At 39.6% G+C, this 16,888-nt stretch overlaps 3 protein-coding genes across 4 annotated transcripts; 1 reads left to right on the forward strand and 2 right to left on the reverse strand.

Moving 5' to 3' along the window:
- Positions 1–4,910: 4,910 nt before the first annotated feature.
- Positions 4,911–8,671, reverse strand: LOC113772145 (WPP domain-interacting protein 2). 2 transcript variants are annotated; one of them, XM_027316712.1, is made up of 3 exons: positions 8,585–8,640; positions 7,149–8,302; positions 4,911–5,856 (listed from the first exon to the last, which is right to left on the reverse strand). In XM_027316712.1, exons 2-3 carry the CDS (start codon positions 8,242–8,244, stop codon positions 5,171–5,173), a joined length of 1,782 nt encoding a protein of 593 aa, XP_027172513.1. In that variant the 5' UTR covers positions 8,245–8,302; positions 8,585–8,640; the 3' UTR covers positions 4,911–5,170. The 2 variants fall into 2 exon arrangements, with proteins under 2 accessions (XP_027172513.1, XP_027172512.1); XM_027316711.1 differs by having other exon boundaries at positions 7,149–8,671.
- A 3,351-nt stretch (positions 8,672–12,022) lies between these two features.
- LOC113771992 lies at positions 12,023–15,215 on the forward strand. Its single transcript, XM_027316535.1, has one exon. It carries the CDS (start codon positions 12,023–12,025, stop codon positions 15,029–15,031), a length of 3,009 nt encoding a protein of 1,002 aa, XP_027172336.1. The 3' UTR covers positions 15,032–15,215.
- Positions 15,216–15,410: 195 nt separating this feature from the next.
- LOC113772245 (PRA1 family protein G2) lies at positions 15,411–16,511 on the reverse strand. Its single transcript, XM_027316839.1, has one exon. It carries the CDS (start codon positions 16,327–16,329, stop codon positions 15,715–15,717), a length of 615 nt encoding a protein of 204 aa, XP_027172640.1. The 5' UTR covers positions 16,330–16,511; the 3' UTR covers positions 15,411–15,714.
- Positions 16,512–16,888: the final 377 nt, after the last annotated feature.

A 16,888-nucleotide genomic window follows, 5' to 3' on the forward strand; every position in this document is an offset into this window, starting at 1 on the left:
TCTTGAGAAATACAGGTGCACCACTTGTGACAAGTGCTTCCCCACTCACCAGGCTTTGGGAGGACACAGGTCCAGCCATAACAAATTCAGGATGGTCATCCAAAATTCCTATGGTGAGTCCACATTTGCAGCTGCAACTGATGAATATGGAACTCTTGGCAATTATACCCCAAACCCAGGGGTGGATGAAAGCAAAGAAAGTGATGAAGGGGCAGCTAGCTCACATGAATGCAGGATTGGCAACAAGAAATTTCTCACAGGTCAGGCCCTTGGAGGTCACAAAAGATGTCACTGGCCAGCTGCGGGTCAAATGGAAGGTCCATCAAGCCAGGTTACTTCAGCTGGTGAAGTAAGCGGCACCGATCGTAGAGTAATGGAATTTGACCTCAATGAGGTGCCCCCATTGGAGGAAGATGCTGGTGTTGAGTGTGATCATGCTGCCGGATATGGCTGTGCCTCTTCGTCTTTTAACTCGGTCGAATTTCAGGGCTTGTGTGCCTAAGGTTGTAGGACATAACAAGGTCGGGACCTGGGGACTTTGGCAACTGAGAGGTCAGTGCTGCATAATTTGGTAGTTGGCGGTATAGTTGGGTTATGTTTGATTGATCTAGATTTATTTCTTCCGATAACGCAGGCGGGACTATTGTGGTAGTGACCATTTTGGTTGTTTCTTGTTTTCTGTGATGGGGTCTTCAGTCTTGGAGACTTTCGTCTTTAGTGTCTTTCTGCACCTTGAGAAAGCAGAATAGTCCAACTAAGCTAGCTCGCCAAGAAGGAAAGAAAGCGAAAAGGTTTTCCTTTCTGTTTTCTTGGTAATTGGTATGATGGTGCTAGGGGCTGCTTACTTTTCAACTGTGAAGCCTTTTCCATTAAATCTCATAGTTTCGATTAACTGGGTGCTTTAAGTTTTTAGCCGTTTTGCATACCATTTATTTAATCTGGATGTTATTGCATTGCTGGTCCAATTTCTGACTACAGAAAGCATTGTTGTTGTTGTTGTTGTTCATATTCGTATTTACTTTTTAGCGTATCTGATCAGCAGTCATTGTTCAATTATTTATTGCATATTATGTACTCATTTCTAATTTAAGATGATGATGGAGGCCCAGCGCAGAGCCTCTCGTCATCTGCTAAGATACAAATGTGGTCGAAAGTCAAGAAACTCGACCAAGTAGTAAATATACAAATTAACCTCTCTTTCTCAAAACTTTCCTTGCAAGCATCAACTTTATCCCCACTCCAACAAAAAAAAAAAAAGAAGAGATATAGACCTTTATTATGACGATTCTATTTTTAGTTGTCCATCCAAGGAGGAGCAACCTGTGAAGAGTTCAGGAAGCCTCAAGAGTGTATTCCACGAAAAACTTTTGATGTTCGGGGCTTGTTTTTGTGCTTGAGCAAGGGAGAAAGCACAATCTTTTTTATGCTACACGGAATTGGAAGAAATGGTAAGAATTCACAAGCTTTAGAAATGTCCAAGCTATTCTAGTTCTTTTATTTTCTTTCGAGTGGGCGACATGAAAAAGATGGCGCATTCTCTAAAGGGTAGATATAAAATGTATTAGGGGCATGAGATGCAAGGATAAACAAACACGTAAATGTTTGGTTTTCAGTTTTGTGTCCAATTCAACAACAGTCTTTCCTCCGCTTGTGCCTTGACTAATGACCAAGTCAATACTGGATAATCAACACTAGTACTGATTTTTTTCAGACATTAAAATCCTGCTACTGGTTCCGTAGCTGGACTATATATGTTCAAAGACCGAGCTGGTCAAGATATAAATATACCCTTATACGCTATTCATTATGTATTACTCCCATGTTTTTCATTTTCTTTCTCCTTGGGTGTATATAATTTCCGTTGACAAATATTCAGAAGTTGAGTTTTGTAGGTTTGTGAGTTTTTGTAGAGATTGGTTTGAAACAGAAGAAATTATGCAGACGTATTATAGTATTAAGTTGCTGCTGAGTGGTGAGTGAAAGGAAAGCCCAACTGTTTTATTGGCACATTCTCGTGACGGGATGAAAGCAACCCTTTTGCATGGGGCCACCCTTCTTCTTTTTTTTTTTTTCTGCTTTTTGACTTCCTATTCCAATTTCCACTGTCCCTTCCTCCTATTCCCATTCCTATTCCTGTTTCCAAAATCCAAACACGACGTGGATAGGAATGCTACTTAGACCTTTTTTTCTTTTTTTGGCTGCTGAGATCATTCAAAAAATGCATGCTCTGCGAACCCCGACCTCACCTTAAATTTGAAATTCTTGTGTCAATTACAATCAATAGAATCTTATCCAAATAGGGCTTTATACTTTGAATTGAGTCATATTTTGCATAGATAAATATGAATTTTAAACATGTGACATACATTTAAACCTGTTAATGCATGCACTGTCAAAAAATACAAATAGGGATTTATACTTTGAATTGAGTCACATTTTGTATAGATAAATATGAATTTTAAACATGTGACATACATTTAAACCTGTTAATGCATGCACTGTCAAAAAATACAAATAGGGCTTTATAGGGTCACTTGTATACTTTGTTAATTGACTGTCACAAATATTTTTTGAATTATAGATTTTAAACATGTGACATACATTTAAACCTGTTAATGCATGTACGGTCAAAAAATACATGTATATACTACATTAACTGTCAAGTATATGTATATACTGTAATGGCTTCGTATCTAGATACTTATAATTTTCACCTGCCAAAACAGTTACTAGTATAATAATAATATATTTTTGCGGTAATTGGTACTCACAAAATGAACTTGGTGGCCACTCCTTACCCCGCAGGTTTATACCCATCACGTTTCTCTTTTTGGTCTGCGCCTCCTACCACTAGTTGTCATGCCATGCATGCCAGCTCCTACATGCTAAAAACCAAAATCTCTGCAAAGTAAATCAAACGTAAATGATGCCTCTGTCCATTTCTCTTATGCTTCTTTTTCTTTCTTCTTTGTTCTTCTTATCTTATTTCTTTTTTTTTTTGGGTAATAATCTTATTTCTTTGAAAACAAGTCCCAAATGAATTCCCAGCAATTATCTCACGAATGGGTCGTTGTTTCTATCTACAGCAGCTTCCTCATAATTGCGGGATGTGTATTTTTCCCATACAATAATGTCATCGGATTGCCCAACTTTTTCACTTCTGGAAATACGGACAGCTAAGCAATTTATTTATGTTTCAAGATTTGAAACGTATAACATTTATTTCTCGTGTTTATGGCTATATTAAAAGCATAATTAATTCCTTGGAATCCAATTACAAAAGGGCTTAAAATTAGAAGGTTCCATCGCTCGATATTTGGGGGGGCCTTCTTTTTTTTTAAGTCCCTAGTGGATGGATAATCGGCTGAAAAGTTCTCCAGGATCACACTTTTGAAGACTCTAGTATAATAGTTACATAATTATAATTAAGAAAACAAGATTATAAGCCATCCTTCCAGAAAGAAAAGGAAAAAAATAAAAAAAAGGTCAAAATACATCCTAACTATCTTGAAGAAGTAGTCGTTCATGGTGACCATAGAAAAGTTCGCAAGAAATTTGAGAAGAGTTCAAAGAGTTGGTGAATCATTTAGCCTTTTCACATTCTCCTTCAACGATTGCACAGACGAAAGCCACAAGGCAGCTCAACAGCTGTTTCTCTTAATGAATTTATACCACATGTTCATACATGCATTTAATATAATGTCTTTGCTTAATTACCACGCATGGCATTTTCGGGATAAGGTAATAATTCACGATTAAGGTTGGCAATTACACGTAATGGTGAAAAGCTTAATCTAAGCAAAATCCTAAAAGGAGTCTCTCCCTCTCCCCCTCTCTCTGTTCTTGGGTTTTTTTTTATACTTAAGGATCTAACGGCAACAATTAATGTATACTGCCCTTACATTATGGAGGAGGAGGAGGAGGAGGAGCCCAACTGAGCTTGTATGAAAACTGAGAGGTAAACCTCTAAACCAAACAAATATACCACTGCACTCTCTCGATTTTTTGCACTAAATGGAGTTTGAACCCGGATCTTAGTACATAGACCTCCAAGAGGCTCTTCCTTACCATTGGATCAAAACTCAAATAGTTAAACAAAATCCTAGTCCTGCAAGCAATGAAACCCATTGCTGACTTTTCATGCTCAGAAGTTGACGAGAATCACCATCACGAGACCGAACACGGCACAAGTGAACATGAATGTGATACTCCTGATGATTAATACGCAGTTGGTTTCACCAAGTTGTGCCAGTCATTAGCGATGGCTAAGAAGCAATGAAATTTCTCCCATACATCAGTCAGAGACATTAAAGTGCTATCGCAGCTCTTGATTTTCACTCGAGTCAAAATGTAAAACAAATCTGCCTAGAAAGACGATAAAAACCAAGAAGAAAAATCTGCTAATAACAAAGACCTGGACTCCCCATCCGCAGCATCAGCCAAGATGGTCAATCCTAGAGTAGCGCTGATGCTTTGCTTATAAATTGGTTACCAAATAGATTGCTACACCAGGCAAGTGAATTACCATGATAGCCACTCTGTTGCTCCGCTATCAAAGTTGCATCAAAACTATTCAGCAGCGATTTAGGAAAACCAATATGCAAATCAATGATATCTTGCGTTGCAACAGACAGAAACTTAAAACAGTTTAACCACTAGTCTCACCTGGAAGAAATGCAGGAAAGACATGCTACATTTAAGACTGATGACATACTCTTCCTCAACCACCTCATCATTAACAATAATACCTTTAAAGGTCAGAGGATTTCTGTTCTGCTTCTTGAATCATTTTTTTAAATCATTCCATGGGCGTATCAGGAGCACAGGATCAGCCAATTTTCAAGGGAACGAATTCTATAAACTATTTAACAAACTCCCAATAACAATGATGATAAAAGAAGCGGGTAAAATAAGCAAACTTAGAGTTTCATTGTAACTAGTATCACAGTGCACAGAAATGCAGCATGTCAATGCATTTTGCTGCAGGAATAAATCAAACCAAATGAACTTGAAAATTTCCTCATTAAATGAAAGTAACATCAGTCGACCAAGCAACTACACCTAGGTGTTTGATCTATTCTTTAAATTCTAAAATTACTAATAACAAAGTTGAATATTACAAAAGGCCAGGGGGGCCAAATAAACAAAAAAATAAAAGCAACAAACTTGCTTACGTAGGTACAACCTCAGAATGATTTGGCGAAAACTGCAAGATCAGGAACATAAGGATGACAAGAAGCAACATCAACTGTATAAAGAAACATGACGCATACTTGCATATACTCATTTTAAGTTTGATAGTCTCATCAGCGGCCATAATATCTTCACAGTAATTCTCCAGTTTCACGGCTTCTCCCTTAAGCATTGCAGCCTTAACCTCAGCATCTCCAAGCCTGTTCAGCACCCGTGCCTGATCTTTCCTCTGTTCTTCAAGAGTGGTAATTTGATCCACTACTGCAACTCGCAGGTTTTGCACTGTTCTTGATATTACCAAATACTCAACTTCAGCTTCAATCTTTTGCTTAAAAAGGCCTTCAAGTTCAATATTTATGTCTCTGTAACTCTCTTGATGCAACTCCAATGCACACCCAGTTCCTACCTTTGGTGACCTACTACCTAAGATGGATTCTTGTAGTTCAACAATTTTAGCTTCCTTCACCTTCAGCAAAGCTGTTGCACCATCAAGCTTGGTTTCCATTAAATCCAATCTCTGCTTTAAACTAAGCACCTCAGATTCTGAGGAATCTGAAAAATTTTCACCAAAATCACCAAATTGCAACTGTTCAGTGGAGGCATCCTTAACCAAATCATCAAGGGTGCTTTCTTCCTTTCCAATTTCCCTCAACTTCTGAATTTCTGCATGAGTGCAAAAATTCACTTGTTAAAAGAAAGAGATGCCAATATTCATCAATCATGAGTTTACCTACCCAGAAGTAATGAAAATAAACAATAGAAACTTCAATTTATATCTGCTGGCTTCCAGCCAATAGATCCATGCTGCAACAACATGAGCACACCACATTCAGCATGAAACAGGCAAAGGCAAATCATCACGAAGAAAAGAAAGCTCACAAATAATGGCAAGGGATTACCAAACAAATGAACTACAGACCTTTGATGTGTGTAAATATCTTTAGCAGGCATACCAGTACCTATCACCTTAGTTGTGTGGGGATAGATCTAAAAGTAAATTTTGAAACTAAGATATATACTATTTTTGAGGTCATCAACTTCATCATCCAATATTCATCAATTACTAACAAGCAAACCACAATCTGACAGCTAAGGGACATTACAACACTCAGGTATATGATTTCTGCATATAGGTGTACATGCAGTTGCACTTACAAATTAGACTAAAATTGTCAGCCTACTGATTGATTTGCTGCAGAAAGTGTCTTGGCAGATGCTGTGGAAACAATACACAGTAGCTACTATTTTGGAAGGTAAACTAGAAGGATCAATTCTAACAAGGGCTTTTACCACTTCAAAGAAATCTAGCCATGCACGGCAATGCATGTTTTAACTCATCATAGAAGCAACACTAAAATTCTTGAGAGCAAGTACCCAACACATAAAAAGAAGCTTCTTTTACAAGTGTTTTTCCAGAACGATCAAAACCAAGTATAAAATGTTTCCAACTAAAGACCCAAAGCTTATTGTCTTTCCACGTAAATAGCAAATTTCAAATAAGAACTTCTTCAATGCACTCACTAAAGCTGGTGCATCTAGTTCTTTGATCAAGTTATGTGATCGATAACAAACTATGTATAACAAGATGCCCACATATTTCGAGACATTTGCTAAAACTACTCAGCTTCTTGAGTGAATCATTATCAGAAAACAACAAAGTCCGCATGAACTTTAGAATCATCATAATCTTACTACACTCGAGAAGATAATAGATGAAGACACACCATCCACATCTTTTCATTCTTCACTTAAGAAAAAAAGTCTTTTTTTTTTTTAAGATAAAGTAGGCAAAGCTCTTGCAGAGTTATTATTCTTCATTAGCTTATATATATAATAATTAACAAAAAGACTTACCAAATATATCCTACGCTCACAAAACAGAAGGTTTAATTGCTAATGAGAAAGAAAAAGGTGCAAAGAAAGTCAAATCAAGCAAAGCAGAAAGGTGGGTTCACCTTTTTCCAGTGCTTCCTCTGCTGACTGGAGAGTAAGAATAGACTCAAAGAGAGAATCTTGATCACTTAGGGGTCCATTATTATCACTCCTCTCTTCCTTAATCCCCCAAGAAGAATCAGCAGCAAAATCTTCCTGAAAATTATCATGGAACTCTCCACCATTTTTCCGGCTGGAATCACCTGGAAGTTCCTCACTTGGTTGCCGCTCGCAACCCTGAGCTTCATCACTATTTTCTCCATCATTATTCCTTGATCTTCCACTTTGCCTCCCATTACTGGTTGCGAAATTGATACCCTGCATAAAGACAAAGTTGGAGCTTCGCGAATCAGATTCCATGCTGGAATGAGAGTTTGTTTTCTCGATTTTGACCACATCTCCTCTAAGTTTCTTACTGGTTTCAGTCCGAACCTTTCCCGCCTGAACTCGCTGACCTGAGTTACCCAAATTCTTCCCACTCAAATTCCTCGTCCTGTTGATGTGACTAGCAAATCCCTTCCCCGCGGGCATCTCATACATCATCTTTGGAGCACTAGCAGCTGTAGAAGACTTGCTACTCCGATCTTCACTATTTTCAGATTCCGCTGTCCCAGCACCTAAGACATTTCCAATCCCTGAATCACCAATTGCAGCAAAAAGATCAACCACGTTCCCTGGACTTCTCGCCTTTGCATTAGTGGACGAAACAGAACCTTCGCTATATTGCTTCAACCCACCACCAGAAGATTGCGTTGCTCTGTTGGGATTAGCAGCCGAATTGGGCAAACCCCGTTTCAACAACTTACTACCATCCAAATTACTAAGCCCATCCTTAATCACATCCCTCTTGATCCTTCTCCATTTCTTCAACCCATAACCTTTCGTCCCCCCAGGAGAAGGCGAGGGAGAAGGGGAAAGGGAGGGGGAGGGCAAAGATGCAGATGATTTCGCAATCACCCCAGGTGGCGATTTTACAGAAACCTCCGCAACTTCATTTCCATTATCGTTGTCATCAAAAACACCATTCCCATTGCTTCGAAGCTTGAGGGCATCAGAATTAACCAATTTTTCATTATCTTCCACAGATTCGAGAGCTGAATTTTCACTCTCCAAATCCATCAGTATCAAGAACTAGTTTCCAATTAGGGCAGATTTTCTCGCAACACCGTATCACTGACTGAGGGCCCAAAATTCAGATCAAGATCGAGAACAAAAAGCTACCATCATTCCAGCTCTGGAGACCGAATAATCTCGATAATATCAAGTAAACTCCAATATCGGGGATTAAGGGATTCAATTATTGATTGAATAGTATAATCTTCCAAGAGAAGAGGGGGGGGGGGGGGGGGGAAAAAAGGGTGGTGGAAAAGGACAGAAAAGGAAATTGGAAAATCGAAAACCCAATTGACTTGAATCTGAGGAAAGTAACGCGAATTTATGCTGGGTGAAATAAGCGTACCTTTTTTGGCTCCATTCAAATTGAGTCTGATGACAGAATCGAAGGAAGACGTGGAAGTGGAAACCCTAGACGTCGTGAGGATTTGGGAATATTTATTTTTATATTTTCAGGTTTATTGTCGAATTTGTCGTAGCCTTTTAGCTATAGGTGCCTGGTATGTTTTTTTCTTTTTCTTTTTTTTTTCTTTTTCCTTTGATGGATTAGTACTTCTTTGAATAGTAAGAACAAGAAAGGGACTGGGGTTAGAAAATGGGAACGTGGGGATGTTACGGAGGGGCCACATGGAGGAGTGGTGGCCCACAAGTGGTAAGGTGTGGGATGTGACTGTGATGGAGAGTCCCAGTCCCACTGCTTAGTTAGTGATCTGTGGATTCTTCTGCGATGCCGAATGCAAAATGTGTAACCATGCCGACGCCGGTGCCGGAGTGTCATAAGTGTGGTTGGACATGAGGTTATGTGTCGAAATTTATCTGCTTACATCATCATTACAATTTTTAATACACTTTCTTATCTTTTCAATTATCTTTTTATCTCACATATATTACATCACAAAAAGCGTTACAATAAAAATATCTCAAATAATTTACAATCCAAACACTCTCTTTGTTTCCATTGGCCGGCCGGCCAGCTAGCCGAGAAGTTATTGGATCGATGGGGGAAGGGGGAGTAACAACAGTTGGTGCAATACCGATCGTTTCAACAGAAGCTGTTTGTATGATTTTGTAATTCAAATGATGAAAAAAATGTAATTTTGATACCCAAAATTTGACACATGATGTTTCGTCTAAAATTTGGAGATTAAAACTGCTTATCCATCAAAATTTGGGTGCCAAAACTATATTTTTCTCTTCAAATGATATATTGGGTTACTGTTTATTTAACTCTATATATACATATATATATATATGTTTATTAAAATTATTGACACTCTCTAGACTTTACATTTTGAATTCATACCTTGTTAATACATTATTATTTCAAACAATCAGCCTATAATTGTCCATGCCCCTAGTCCAATGTTCACATTATTGGCTCCGTTTCGATGGATTAACAATTGTTCTTAAAGGTTATGATTGGCCAATACATAAATAAATATGTCAGATCCATGCCATATGATGGATGTGCATTGTATCTTTTTTAATGCGATACGTGACATTGCAAAAAGTGATTTTAATACTTCAATGATGATACAGTCAAGAATAATGCATGGAGACATATGAATGACCAATAAGAAATACATCACCCTTGGTAAAAAAAAAAAGTAAAAATATCATATGTGATCTTATAAAATATAACTCAAACAACAGCGCATTCTTGGCTAAGACGAACCAAAAGCAAGAAAAAAGTTTTTAATTTCATTAGCCTTTTATTATATTGACCGGACTCAATTTAGGGGTTGGCAATTATTTCATACGCCATTAGGCTAATCGAGATATATTTGTATGATAGAAAAAACATGTGTTATCTTTGTATGATCTCTAGCCCTCCACTTGTCCCACTTTGCATTTTCCCCTTTCAGGTACTTATTAGTTACTCATGAAGCAAATCAAATTTTTACCTAATAGGTTTTCATGTATATAAGACTTAGAAGAGTGGATATATGATTCAAATTCGGCTTGTAAAATGAACCTTAACAAAATTCATCCCAACCATTTGGTTTTTTTTTTTCTTTAACGTAAGTGAACTCCTTTAGGGTCAAAGCTTGTTTGAGTTCCCAGTCAGCAACGCACAGCTTTTCCAGCTTAAAATCCAATAAGAAATTTTTCTTTCTATGGAACATGTTGAACTCCTTTAATTTATAAAATTCTAGGATAGGGTAGTTCTCTAATTTGCCAGTACTTAGTCCACTCCATACTGTAGACTGTAGTTTCATGTTCACTTGTTAAACCAGGAAGAAGAGAAGAATGAAGAATGTAATGATTCAGATGCTTGTCCCATCCCCCCATGCCCTGCTGGAGACACCAACTCCTATTCATGAGATTAACAAACGATGGTTGTATACGTCCATTTTTAGACTTAAAATGGCATCGCGAAAACATGCTAAGATAACTGGAATCAAAAGATTTTGGAGGTGCTGGTCTGCACTTCCATGTAGGCATATGCCCCTTTGCCATATCCTGCTACCATACTAGCAAGTCTGGTAAGAGAAACAGATACATGTGGAGCGGTGTCAGGGAAGGGTGGAGGTGGAGCCTTCCTGGTTCCCAGTTCCCATTTTTCCCCTGTGCCCATGAAGTCAATTCCAAAATGGCTCAGTCCTCAGTTGGACTGGTCTTGGTCCAATTCCCATAGCAAAAATACTCACAAATAACAATGTCAGATGTAGTGCAGATATAGAGAAGGAGGACCTGCTCTGAAATTTTATTTTATTTTATTTTTTGTTATACATAAAGCATTTTGTTTTCTTTTCCAGAATTAATTTGAACTGGCGCACCATTAACAGCAAATGTAGGTGGTCTGTATGTATCTATGGTACCCTTTCCAATGCCCTTTTTATCTGGGTTCATCCTGACCATCTGTGGCCTCTGTAATAAACGAGAGATTTTTTTATGTTAATGTAACTGTTTTAGAATTTAAACGAGTAAGCTTACGACACAAAAAAACAAAAAGAGATAGCCAAAACCCGAGACAAACCGATTAAACTAAGTTCATTGTACATTACACCATTTACTCTCTGCAGCTTCTTTTTAAGCACCAGAACATTATTTTATGTTCAAAACCTCACAGATCCAGCCCATACATCAGATTCCCTTATTCCCATCTGCACCATTCGTATTACAGAGAGAGAGAGCGAGAGAGAGTTGCTGGGGTTTGAGCAAAGGCAGGTCTAGTCTCTCTTTTCTTCTTTGCTCCAGATGAAACAAAAGCCCAGGTAAAGTGAATTATTTTTCCAAGCTAAATATCCATTTCTCGGCAGTACTTATCCTTCTCTTAGGATGATGAATGTTAGAAAGCGGCGTTCTTGGTTTCCAGCGTAGTTTCCTTGCTGCAAGTTTTTATTTTTCAATTTTTTCCTGCTCTAGAACATCAACTGGTCTGATCCATTTATGCACAGTAAAAAAGTATGGCATGGTTCTGACTTGGTAGGCCCGCAATGGAAGAAGATGATATATGATACATTAATTCACATTTAGATTTTTTTTTTTCTTCTCTGTTCGGCAGTTCTCCTGCTGCATTCATCTTCTGAAGACTCTCTCAGTTACCGCTCAGTTGCAGCCACACATTCAATTGCACCTGTCAATGTTAATAATGAGCAAGAATCCCACATGAGTTCAGTTTTTTCTGATTCCATTCTAGTCGAAACAGTTCTTGTGAACGCCACTGAATCACATGTCCGATTATCCCACCAGTGTTGGACTTTTAACGGGTTTTGTTAAAATACTGATATCTGTTGAGACTGGACATTTCTCCTTCTGCTTCTTCATTCTTTAGTGAGATATGGATGAGGAATCCAAAATGTTTGTACAACCTCCAAAAGAGATTCCACCACTTGATACCAAATCCTTGACCATCAAGATAGCGAATTCCAGCAAGAAAACAAGTAATGGTATTCTAAGTAACATTGTTTCTTCAACTCAAGACTCACTATCACAGTGCTTACTAGCAAATTCATTCTCATCATCTCCATATAACTCACCTTCACTCGTATCTCCATCATCCTCAGCGTTTGTCTCAGCCTTGCAATCACCTTACATTTCTCCAAGGGCTACCTTGTTTCATAATTCACCCACAGAAGATCCCACTCCCGCTGCTACACTCGCCCACCCTTCTCCCCCACTGTCATCATACAGTGGCTCTCAGTCTGACGACATCCCTAGCACTTCCTACACTCCACCTCCAGAAAGGTATGATTTTTCTAGTGATCCCGATAACACAAAACTCAAAATTGTGACCTGTGTTCCAGTACCAGGTCCAGACAATGCTCCTCGTGTTTCATTTTCATTCCCTGTCCCTCGAATTTCCTTTGCAAAAAGTTCTGTTTCGCCTGCTTCCAATGTTAAACTTAGGAGCTGTGATGTGTATATAGGATTCCATGGTCAAAATCCAAACTTGGTTAGATTCTGTAAGTGGCTTAAGTCAGAGCTGGAGCTTCAAGGCATTGCATGCTTTGTGGCGGACAGAGCAAGTTATGCAGAAAATCAGAGCCATGAGATTGCTGACCGAGTTATCTGCTCGGTGACTTTTGGCGTTGTGGTCCTCACTAGGCAAAGTCTTCTTAATCATCTAAGTCTGGAGGAAATAAGGTTCTTTTCACAAAAAAAGAACTTGATTCCTCTGTTATTTGATATAGACATTAATGAGATAATCAGCATCTTTAACCGCCATGCGGATAATAAGGAATGCAAACAGGGTCTGGATGGATTAATGAAGGCCCATGAATTGAGAGTTGAAGCCAACGAAGGTAATTGGAGGAACTGTGTATCAAAAGCTGCTGGAATTTTGAGGACAAGGCTTGGAAGGAAGAGCGTGATTGAGAAGGAAATTGAAGGTTTTGATGAGTTTCCATTCCCAAGAAATCGATGTTTTGTTGGAAGGGAGAAGGAAATCTTGGAAATTGAGACTGCATTTTTTGGTTGTGGGGACAGTTCTGAGCAAGAGGGTATGGTGACAACTCTCAAAGGAGGAACAACAGGAAAATCTGATGATCTTGCAGATGATGAAAGCGAGTTCGACACAAGCAGAGGAGGGAAGTACATAGATTTGGAGGTTGGGAACTTCAAGGAGCCCAATTTAGAGAGTTGGGTGGAACCAGCTGTTGCAAGGAATTCATTAAAAAGGCCCAAATATAAAAAGTCAAGGAGCGGAAAGTATAATAGTTGTGGCAGCAGTATTGTATGCATTAATGGATCACCAGGGGTTGGAAAGACAGAACTTGCTCTGGAATTTGCTTACAGGTATTCCCAGAAATACAAAATGGTTTTCTGGATTGGTGGCGAAGCTCGATATTTCAGGCAGAATATATTGAACATTTCACTCAATTTGGGCTTGGATGTAAGTGCAGATCCAGAGAAGGAAAGAGGAAGAATCCGAAGCTTTGATGAGCAGGAAACAGAAGCATTCAAGAGAGTAAAAAGAGATCTTTTCAGGGACATGCCCTATCTACTCATCATTGATAATTTGGAGACTGAGAAGGAATGGTGGGAAGGCAAAGATCTGCATGATCTGATCCCGGCTAATACCGGAGGCACCCATGTGATTATCACAACTAGGCTGTCAAGAGTAATGAACTTTGATCAAATGCAGATTCAGCCGTTGCCACTTTCTGATGCAATGCTATTGATTGGAGGAAGACAAAAGAAGGAATATCCGGCTGCAGAGGTAGAGATTCTTGGGAAGTTTGATGAGAAGTTGCGGAGGTCAAGTTTCGGACTTTGGCTAGTTGGTTCACTGCTTTCTGAACTTGCAATTTCTCCTGCTACCCTATTTGAAGCTGTAAATCAGGTCCAAGTTGAAGAAGCAACGTATTCAAACTTGAGCATTGCAGATCAGCAATTCTGTAGAACCAATCCTTTCCTGATGAAAGTCCTGGGATTTTGTGCTGCTGTCTTGCAGCAACCTACCGATAGCACAAACCTTCTTGCCTCTAGAATGCTTCAGGTTGGAGCTTGGTTTGCTACAGCACCCATTTCAGCAAATTTATTGGCCGTTGCAGCAAAGCACATGCCTGCCTCCAAAAATAGGTTGAAGAAGTGGTCGACTAGCATGAAACTCACTTTCGGGTGTTGCTCGGGCTGTTGTTTAGCTAACCAGGGATGGACTGGCGAAGAGGAATCAGCCTATCTCTTAGTTAAAATGGGTTTGGCACGGAAAGCAAAGAGGCAGCCTGGATACTGGATACAATTTCACCCCATTACTCAGATATATGCAAGGAGGATTAAAGACGGACTGGTTGCAGCCAAGGCAACCGTTCAAGGTGTGAGGAAATTTGGGGACACACTTCTGAATTTAGAGCATTTATGGGCTTCTGCATTCATCGTGTTTGGATTCAAATCTGAACCCCCAGTCGTCCAGCTCAAGGCAATGGACATGGTTCTTTTCATTCGAAGGACAGCTCTCCCTCTGGCACTGAGAGCCTTCACTATATTTTCAAGATGCAACTCAGCATTAGAGCTGCTCAAGGTCTGTACTAATGTTCTTGAAGAGGTGGAGAAAACATTTGTTTCTCAAATACAGGACTGGTGCCACGGTTCTCTTTGTTGGAAAAAGAGGCTACAACCCAATCAAAGAGTGGATGAATACGTATGGAAAGAAGTGACATTGTTGAAGGCTACACTGCTGGAGACCAGAGCAAAATTGCTGCTTAGAGGAGGCCATTTTGATAGTGGGGAAGAGCTTTGCAGAACTTGTATCAGTATTAGGACAGTAATGTTGGGGCACAGCCATGCTCATACTTTGGCTGCTCAGAAGACACTGGCAAAGTTAGTTAGGATGAGAAGCAAGACGTGAATTTTGTGTGTAAAAAATAAGCACTCCTCGATACTTTGAGTGGCTCAATTTTGTGCGATGGATGGACTCAGTAGTCAATATTACTTGGTAGTGGACATAAAATTCAGCAGCTTAGCTCTACGCTCCTATCTATATACAGACAGTACTTGTTGCAGCTTAAACAGGAGCACCGGTCAATTTGCATGTCCTGATTTTCCTGTTTTGCAGTTTCGAGCTTTTACCGGAAGATATCTGATTTGATTGGCCTTTACTTGAGCAAATATCTAGTCAATTAATCGTCAGAGACAGTAGTGTAATTTGAGTTTAAAGCAAATGACAGCTCCTATACTCGTAAAATCCAAACAAATCTTTTTAGCGTCAACCCTGAAGATAACAATCATCAAAAACCAAACGTTCAGAAAATCTTGCAATAAAATCAAACCCACTTCCTCCCTTACAATAAAATCCTCCAAACACCGCAAGGTGTTAAGAAAAACAAACGATGACCCAAAGCATCTTGCAGACTTGCAGTCGCAAGTTAAATTCTTCAGTTGTTTACATCAGCATCCACAAGAAAACAAGTCAAAAAGAAGGGGAAAAAAAAAAGAAGGGAAGGTCAAGAAGTCAACGCAGCGGCAGGGCAAAAGAAAATATAAAATTTTGGTGTGCCTCGAGTTAGTCAAAGGGGTAAATGTGTAGGAAACTTAAGAAAGTCCACCATTAGGATTATGAGAAGTCGAGACCAAGCCGTCTGTCACGCCGTCGTTTTCGTCGAGGAAAAGCCCTTCCGTGTTTCTTAATAGCCCGTGAATTGCCACCACCACAACCCCCACCGAAACGCCCATTAACAAACTTGTTAACGCTCCCGTGAACCAGATTATGGCCGCCGAGCACAAAACCAGGGCCACAATCACCGCCCGATCGCTGATGTGGCGGCCCATTATAACCATCGGGTCTTCTCGGAAGAAGAAGAGTACCAACCAAAGGGCAAAACCGAAGCCAACGACGATTAGAGTGACGGGTGAGCCGATGAGAGACACGGCGGCGCACGTGGAGGCGACGACAGCGTAGTTGGTGGAGAAGTATCTCACGTTCTTTCTGAGGCGGAGGGAGGCGGCGGAGAGGGAGGAAGGGAGGTCAATGGTGCTGGTGGCTAGGAAATCCGGCCATGGGCGGCAGCGGGAGAAGGAGGCAGTGAGGTTTTGTATTGATCTGGTAATGACGTCGGCTCCTGAGATCGGGATGGTGGTGTAAGTGGGGGCGTCGGCATCGGCATCGGCGGGAGCTGGGGAGATGGAGTTCATGATGTGATTGATCATTGACGAGGAGAGGATGAGGTTTTAGGTTTGACCGCTAGGGCTTTGACCCCAACCAAAGTTCAACGTCTGATGTGCGTCCCCCCCGTGATGTGTCGTCACTCTGTCAGTTGTCAGTTGAAGACTTTGGATCTAAACGGGGAAAATATATAAATGGCCCTCTGTATTTTAACTTTATTATACTTTTTGCCCACCTCCAAGTATTTAGAAAATTTTTCCTGCACTTTCCCCCTTCTTTTTTTTTTTTTTTTTTTTTTTTTGCATTTTAAGTCGTGCAAAATCTGCAGGATTTTTGAGAAAAATTATTGATTGCTGAAGATATTTTCAATAATCGCTGCTAACAACACAATTTTTACTCTCTCTCTCTATCTCTCTCTAGATATACATACATATACTCCCTCCCTTTTTTTATAACTGACGTTTGAGAAATTTGCTCTAGTGAACTTTTATCTGTCATTTTATTATCCCCATACAGCATTAATTACTTTTTCACAATTTTACCCTTTTATCTCTCTGGTATTAATACACTCTCATGCATTGCTTTTGGCCTAGTAAAACAGCA

This window comes from Coffea eugenioides, chromosome 5, assembly GCF_003713205.1.
Source record: "Coffea eugenioides isolate CCC68of chromosome 5, Ceug_1.0, whole genome shotgun sequence".
NCBI classification, from domain to species: domain Eukaryota; kingdom Viridiplantae; phylum Streptophyta; class Magnoliopsida; order Gentianales; family Rubiaceae; genus Coffea; species Coffea eugenioides.